Here is an 8,626-nt window from a genome sequence, read left to right as displayed (position 1 = left end):
CACATATACCTAAACCTACCCATCTCCACCCCCTGATCCCTAAACCCACCCATCTCCACCTCTAAACCTACCATCTCCACCCCCTAGATGTGGATCCAACCTCGCCCCCTGGATCTTTGTTCTGCAGTGAGGGGCTACTAGAGAAGTGGTAGTGTTTTATTGGCTTAGTAAATAGCAATTGTAACTGTTTTTTATTGCCAAAGCAAGCATTGGTGGAAAATAAAAAAGAATAGATTAATAAATATATACAATACATTAATTATAGCACTTGGTAACATAACAAATAATAAAAATTATATTTAAATAGCCTAATAGAATACAATAATAAGAAATATATAAAATAATAAGAGATAGAATAATTGAATTTTTTATTTATACATACACTGTGCACATATGTGTTTTTGCAAACATGCATTTTACTAATTTTTCACTTCCCTATTAAATTCTTTTTTTATTTGATTTCTAAGTTATATAAGAAATATATAATATAATTATGTAATACAATTATTACACAATTCTTTATATTAGGCCTGTTTATAAAATAATATAAACAAAAAAAAATTAATAATAAACAGTACAATTAGAAGTAAACATATAAAACAATAAAGGATAGAATAATATTTTTACATACATGAGATCAGGGCCGTGTACATTGCAATTACTAAATGATATTTAGACAGACTTAAGGAAGTTCCAGATCTATACTTGTGCTCTTATTATTTCAGTTATTTTGACTTTAATGTAAATAAGCATGTGCAAACAATATACTTGCTCTTGTGAATTATTTTGATGTTAATTACATTGTGCTAGCTGTCTCTTCAATACCACGTGGTTTACATACATGTTGCTGCTGTATCTCAAACCCCGTTGCACACCGCTGCACACCGTTTTCAGGAAACATGTCGTTCAAACCGGAAACCGTAGCAAAACGTTGCGCACCGGTTTGAGCTTGAACTTGCCCCAGGTGTTTGTTGTAGCTATATGGGCGCGGCGCTCAGTTTCAAATACATAAATTATGAGCCTTTATAGACATAATGTTTCTTGCGTAAATAAAACGCTGTACTTATTCAAACAACAAGATCTTTATTTACCCTTGCAGACCTAGTTCAGCTGCTGTGGAACTTCAGTTCATTCAGTCAAGATAGAGGGGGTGGAGTTATGAGGTTTACTGACAGTTTGAGCGGATCCAACAAGATTTAGTCACAAGCTCTTTTTAATACCTTTCATTAGCTAAATATTTGTAAAACAGACAGACAGATGTAAAGGGTGACCAATATCATTGATTTATTGAAGAAAAAAAAAAAACACCATCACCAAAAAACTTCGGAGTGTAAGGGCAAAAAGGGCATGTGCTCTGCACAGGTTGAGCCCTACCTGTGCACGTGCCTGCATGAGATAGTGTGCAAATGTGCATTATTATACCCAAGTAGTATGCATTTTACATATTTTTTACTTCCTGATTAAAATGTATTTAAGTTGTATGTAATTATGTAATATAATTGTTTTATATACAATTATTACAGCTTTTACATTAGACCTATGTATAAAACAATTTATTTATTACGTCATAAACAATATATAAATAATAATAAACCATAAAAATAAAGGCGTATAACATAATTGGGAATATTAACAGTATTAAAATAACCTAATTTGTAAGTCATAACATTTTAGATGACAGTGGACTTTTTTACAGATCTATACAGATGGATCTAAAGACCCAATCAAACAAAACGTGGGAGTGTGCATTCCAAGATTTAAGACGAAAATAAGTTTAAGGTTAAGTGACAAATTGTCTGTATATTCTACAGAATTAACTGCTATAATAATAGGATTGCAGTGGGTAGAACAGATTAAGCCAAACAGGATTGTAATTTGCTCAGATTCTTCATCAGCTCTTAAAAGTATATTGTCGACAAAAACTGATAGAGAAGACCTGCTAGTAGAAATGTATACATTACTGTACAGACTGAAAATAGAGGGTATAATTGTATACTTTAGTTGGGTACCGGCACATATCGGGATAGTAGGGAATGAAACAGCGGATAAGTTAGCAAAAGCTTCTTTTAATGCTTCATTAAAGAAAAACTTTGTGGATGTTAAGGCACCTCTGGGAAGAAATGAGATAAAATCAGTAATTAATAGGAAAATAATAAGAATATGGCAACAAAGATGGGAAAATAGCAGCACAGGTAGGTGGTATTATAATATTGTAAAATCAGTAGGGAAAAAAGAACAGTTTTATGGAAGGCACTGAACGGAAGAAGTAATTATTTCTATTACGGATGGGACACACAGGACTAAATTCAACACTTAATTAATGGGGAAGCATGAAAATGGTATGTGTGATGAATGTGATGTTTTTGAAATAGTAGAGCATGTGCTTTTTAAATGTAGTAAATTTGAAGATCAGCGTAAACAGTCTTTTTAGCAATATAAGGAACAGGCCAGTGAGCGTAGTGGACCTTCTGGGAAAGGGTTTGAGTGATAATTAGATGGTTAAGGTGGTTTTAACGTTTTTAGAGCTTACAGGACTAGACCACAGGATTTAGTGTTTGAGGATGAGGATCATGATGCTTCTGCCCATCTCGGAGGTTGAGGAGCACAGTGTGGAAGCTGGAGGAGCTGAACACGCAGCGCCAGCTGAAGCTTGGGCTCTGATCCTCTGGGGTGGGTGGGGCATTACAATTTTATTTTATTTTTTTTTCTGTTGTTATCAATACTGATTCATCACCCACGTGCGCAAGATATACAGTAGGTGGCGGTAATACTCCTAAGGAGTGAACGGCCATTGAACAAAAAGAAGAACAAGAAGAAGACAGTGGACCTTTATTATGAAAAATATTTTGGAGGCCATATTGAAAGCGTGGTTGCCCATGCTGTTTGATTATCGAAAACAAACAGAACTCTATGTGCGCACGATTTGATATGGGAGTTTTCAGTAGCTCGTGTTAAAGTCATGGACGAACAGCTTACTGTGAGTTTATCCTTTAGGTAGTATTGTTTGGCGATCTGTGCTGTTATGTAGTCGATATCTTACTGTTGGACTCTTCCTCCAGGATGGATACAGTGAGCCATGCGGCCAGTGCGCTGCTGTGAACTGGGGAGTGTCGGATGAGGGTCAGTTCTTCTGCAGGAGCTGCCACAATGTGATCGAGGTTAGTCAATAGACAAACATTATTAGATGTCTAGGGCTTTGATATTCTACAAATCCTCAATGCTAATGCAGTAATTCTTATTGATAATGTAGTCTCTGGCCCTTATCCTAAAAAATTAATGGAAAAATAATTTAAATTAATTTGTTGTAAGGGGCTGGCATTAATGAAACTGTAAATTAATTATCCATTATACACTTAACAAATCATGCTGTATATTTTCTCAACTTCTTCTAGAAAACGAGGGAGGTGGTGGATGTGAACACCCTTCATAGTAAACACAGCAGGATCTCACAAATAACAAGACCCAAAAAGAAAAGACCAGGTCAGTCAAATAAGTTGATTTATTATTTATTATTATTATTATTTAGATTTGCGAGATCCTTCACTTTCTCTGATCTCATGGTTTCTTCTGTCTGCTTTCAGAGAATGAGCGAGAGTGGATGATATGTGAGGGATTTCAGTTCATCTTGAAACACCAGGCCAAGGCTTTGGTCAGTCTTGGTGTCTGCATGAAGTTTGAGGTTGGTAGTTTAGTTTAGCCTACTAAACCCACACAATGTTATGGATGACACCAAAAAATTTATCGTATTTTGTTTTGACAGACAGAAGTTTTGTGGAATTTCTGGAAGAGATACCTGCAGAACACACAGCAAGCTTTCACCAGAAATCCGGTGTACACTCCAAGGTTTATGGTGGTAAGTTATTTTTATTTATTTTTTATTTTTTTTTTTTTTGTTGTTAATGTTGAAAATAATAGAAAGGGCTGTAAATTTTATATAGTGTAAAAATAACACCATCTTTCGGTTTTCTCTGTTTAAGTGTTATTTTTGTATTGCTTATATCCTATTATAGTATTTATTATATTTTGAATTAGCGTTGTTTTATATGTTCATTTTAATTTGTTTTGTGTTGTGCTTTACTGCTTTTGTCATTTTTATTATTGTTTTTTTAAATGCACGTTTAGCTATAATTTATTTGTATTTTAGTTTTAATTATTTAGTTCTTCAACTTGAATGTATTTATTTCAATTAGTTGCCAAGCCAACATTTCTCATTTTCATTTCAATTTTCAATATTTTATTTTTACTTCAGCTTTATTTCAATCACCAAAAATGATTAACAACACTGCTCTGCTCTCTTCCTGCCTTTTTGCCCTCAAGTTCATGAAGTCACAGAGTGATTCGGAGTCTAACGCTCAAAGTGAGCAGTCGTATCACACCGAAGTTGCTTCAGAGATGTCAGAAGAGATGTCAGTCTCAGGTACGACAGTGATTACTCTCTGTCAGCTGGACCATTTACATCTTATACAGTATTGATTGAGCTGAATTTTGTTTTTCTCCTGCAGGTTACTCCAGTGAGGCACCGTCATCAGTATGTTCAGGGTCTTTGGATGCCGTTGTGTACCAAAATATGAAGGGAACAAGAATGCACAATCTTATGACCATGCCACGGACACTGGCCCTGTGCTATCTGGCTCTGCTGTGGGTCCGAGAGGCCATCACTCTGGCTGACTTACTGAGGTTTGAAAGGACAAATACAGCTCAACACAAATTGGCCATTTTTTAAAAATATTACATTTACGAGTGACAGAGCAAGATGTTTATTACCTTAAATAAAGTTATGTGCTGCCTGTTTCAGAGTAAAGTGTCTGAAAAGTGCTCATGTGTTCTTTTACACATGAGCAGCTCCTGATTTTGTGCTTTCATTGTCTAAAAGTGGCTTGGCTCACAGTAAATTCCACTCTACATGATAGCCATCTCTGAATCTACTCTGATAAAAAAAAAAAAAGAGTTAGATCGCTTATAACAAGCATTTAGTAATGCAACATGTGCCAACCATTTTACCATTAAGACAGATGTGAATAGAAGTATTGTAATTTTATAGTTAGTTTTACTTAAACACTTTAATTCTTTAAATACTTCTATTTATTGATTGATTTATTTTTGAGATTACTTAAAGAAAAAAAAAGAAAATTCTGTCATTAATTACTCACCCTCGTGTTGTTCGAATGTCACACGGACTACTTTGTCGATCATCTTGGTACTTTTCTGGACTTTGAACGTGGTAGTTACCTTGCTGTCCATGGGAGGGTCAGAGAGCCCTCAGATTTCATCAAAAATATCTTAATTTGTATTCTGAAGATGAACGAAGGTCTTGCAGGTTTGGAACAACACAAGGGTGAGTAATTAATGACAGAATTTTCATTTTTGGGTGAACTAACCCTTTAAATCTAACATTTTATTTAATAAGATTTTTTGGGGTTTATTTATTATTACTTTATAGTTATATTGATATATACAAAATTGTGTAGCCCTACAAACAATCACAGCAAAACTTTATTTTATTTGTCAGAAAAATTTGATTTTTCCCCCAAATCATGCAGTCCACTTATAAGATTAATTAAAGGTGTAAAGTTTTTTTCTTTTTTTTTTTGCATAACATACACCAAAGTATCCTCCCTTATTTACATGCATTTAAATGGGGTCAAATTTGATTTTATGCTGACTTGATGCTATTATATGTGTTTAATATGTTTTGCTTTGGACGATTTTTAGGCCCAAAATTTTGTCCTAAGCAATGTTTCTGCTTGGTGTGCAGCATTAAACATTTCTGTCAGTGTGTTTAGATGTAATATCACGATTACATGATGGCTTTTATACTGTGTATACTTGTACCGGATAATTTGAAAAACATCTGATTTAGTCATATTTCATGCAGGATGGTCTCAGAGAGGTGTGTTCCTTACATGAACATTCATGAGGCATTTCCAGCGGAGCTGAGTCTGTTCGGAAAAGATGTCCAGTTCTTTAATGTTCGGGTGAGGAAGACAAATCTGGTTCGCATTTCGTCAGTCAAGAAACAATGTATTGTATTTCTAATAGCTATGACGACTTCTGGTCTTCCACAGTACCTTCCGTCCTACTCGCTAGTTCATAAAGAAGCTGTGACTCTGGCTCGAATCTTGCAATTACCCTCCTTCCCAACAGTTTCGAAGGATTGCCTTCTCCACCCGTTTCCGCTCACTGTCCGCTATCTGTTGGAGGCAAACCTCCCAAGTGGGTGTTTTTGACAGTAATGTTTGTGGCAAATGATGGCTTGAGATTTTAAATAAATTTACCCAACACATATAATTGTCTTTTTATCTGTTTGTTTGATACACTTTTGACTCCATTTATTTCTGATCTTTCCCAGATGACCTTCATGTTTGGGTCCACAAGGTTATAAGACAGGCTGCTATGGGGGACAGCTCTTTTCTGACCTTTGAACCCAGCAAGGAGAAGCCTCATCTCTTGCGCTATGACATTCAAGCAGTAGCTGTCATCATTGTCACCTTGAAGCTCCTTTTCAAGTTGGATGATCATGTGGAGTGGTACATAACTTCATAATTTGTAACTAAAGGTTTTGGAGTTATCGAAGTCCATGCAAAAAGTCAATTTTTTACTTCACTGGATTTGTAAAGTTACATTTTTATGCTAATTATGTTTCCTTTTTCTCACTGATGTCTCAAGGAAGTTATCTGAGGAAGCAGCCAAGAAGAAGAAAAAGAAACGTAACACTTTTTTTTAGCTAGTACTTTTTATGCATATCATTGTTTTTTTTTGTTGTTGTTATTTTGGTTCACAGCATGTTCTTATGCTTTTCGCAGTTTTCAAGTTAAAAAAGTGGTTTGATGTTGTACAACCTGTCTTGGAGCAAGCCAGAAAGAGGGAAGAACGAGAGGAAGCTCAGTAAGACAACCGTTTCAGTAGTTTACATGACTTTTATTGAAAAATCTTTTACTACAACTGCTTTCATTCTGCACTTTCAGACGGCAATGGGGAACCACTAAGCCTTTCATTACATCTTTGAAACGCAAGAGCGCGGTTCTGAAAAAAAGGCGTAAGCTGATCTGGTCACATCTCAGTAATGATCTCAAAACTGTATCTCTGTATGTCATCCAATGTCTGCCTTCACTTCTCCAGGCGTTGCTAAACATTTGGAGCAGAAATTTCAGAAGTTTACTGACTCTGCACCAGAACAATCGTCTTCCTTAACAAACCCTCATGCCAGCTTTCACTTCAGCTGGGGAAAAGAGGAAGGTTCGGATGGACCCAGTATGTATAAGAAACGTTTGGACTGTACCCTTAAGAAAGACGGGTTCAAGTACCTCTGCAACCGAAAATACTGGCATCCTGAACTGAGATTATGCCCACGCAGGTGAGTCATCACAAATGTTTTGTTTTCTCAATGACAGATACTATAGTATTGTATTTTATTATATATAATAAAATAATGTAATGTGTTATTTATTATTTCTATTATAAATAATTTTTTTTTATTCCTCTCAGGACGTGTGGGGATCATTTCTCAAAAATTGAGCCCAGTTTGCCCAGGATGTACGTGTGGGTCCTGGATCTCTTCTCTTTCATTCTGGGAGTCCATCAGGCAGAAGTGCACAAAGAGGTTCTCAGCGTTGAACGTCGTTTTTTGAAAAGGAATCATCAGCCCAAGATTCAATGGACTTTAACTTCCTGCAAAAATAAGAAAAAAAGGTCCAAAACCGCAACTCATGTTGTTAGAAAGAAAACCCGTGTTCTTGACGAGAATATCACTGGAGTATGAAATCTGCATATCAGTTCCCAAGATCCCTTTTGTTTCCCTACAACAACAGCAGCAGATTTGTTCTTTTGTCATGTCAGATTTTCACTTTTGAGCATTATTTTCAATAGTGTCTTGCAGTATAAATCTGTTATGAGACTTGGAATGAACAGTATCGGTTTCCCTCAAAAGTGTATTTTTTTAATGTATTTTATATTTTGATTAAAAAATACATCACTTACATTGAATGTAGCTACACAGATGAACCAACAGGGGGCATAATGCACCTGACAATGGAGTGCTGATAGATTCCTTTGTCCTGCAGCTCACTAAAAATATTTTCTTTTAATTTGTGGGAGCAAAATTGACAGTTGTGAAAAATGTAAAGTAATTCTACTGGGTCTTTCTACTGAACGAGGGTTTTGTCTAACTAGTTTTCACAGTATTTTGTCCCAGATGAAGGATCATAATAAGCTATTTCACCCCTTTCAATCCAAGAATTGACTCGTGCAGGAGAATGTTATTTGATCACACTGTGATTGAAACTAATATATATATATAAGCTGTCCTTTTGTACTTGCAACCCACTGCTGTCACACTGTCCTCAACATCAGTGCTACTATACACCTTGTTAAGCCTCAAAAATTATGCCTCAAATATAACATGGCAAAGGTTTGTCTTAAAAGTCTCATGAGTAAAAACACCTATTTAAATAACACAAGATTATAAGGGTTCTTATGACAAGAGTTTATATTGTTTTTAATTGTATGCATAGTTCTGTTTCTTTTGCTCTTTTGACCAGCTAATAATAGCTTATATATAGCCTACAGTATACACATTTTTCATTTTTGTTCATGAAAATGGTAATAAAAAAAAAGGCAGGAAAAAATC

At 35.4% G+C, this 8,626-nt stretch overlaps 1 protein-coding gene across 1 annotated transcript; it reads left to right on the top strand.

Annotated features, from left to right (window-relative positions):
- The first annotated feature begins 2,843 nt into the window (after positions 1 to 2,843).
- Positions 2,844 to 7,910, top strand: taf1b (TATA box binding protein (Tbp)-associated factor, RNA polymerase I, B). Its single transcript, XM_016493310.1, has 15 exons — positions 2,844 to 2,977; positions 3,060 to 3,158; positions 3,393 to 3,480; positions 3,582 to 3,679; positions 3,761 to 3,853; positions 4,318 to 4,417; positions 4,503 to 4,677; positions 5,876 to 5,975; positions 6,066 to 6,213; positions 6,350 to 6,527; positions 6,667 to 6,707; positions 6,804 to 6,885; positions 6,966 to 7,036; positions 7,120 to 7,354; positions 7,486 to 7,910. The coding sequence occupies exons 1-15, from the start codon at positions 2,960 to 2,962 to the stop codon at positions 7,757 to 7,759; spliced, it is 1,800 nt and encodes a 599-aa protein (XP_016348796.1). The 5' UTR covers positions 2,844 to 2,959; the 3' UTR covers positions 7,760 to 7,910.
- The last annotated feature ends 716 nt before the right edge of the window (positions 7,911 to 8,626 follow it).

This window comes from Sinocyclocheilus anshuiensis, unplaced genomic scaffold (assembly GCF_001515605.1).
Source record: "Sinocyclocheilus anshuiensis isolate Anshui unplaced genomic scaffold, SAMN03320099.WGS_v1.1 scaffold2284, whole genome shotgun sequence".
Lineage (NCBI taxonomy): Eukaryota > Metazoa > Chordata > Actinopteri > Cypriniformes > Cyprinidae > Sinocyclocheilus > Sinocyclocheilus anshuiensis.
Note: the sequence above shows the minus strand (reverse complement) of the source record. Positions and strands in the feature narration are given on the sequence as shown.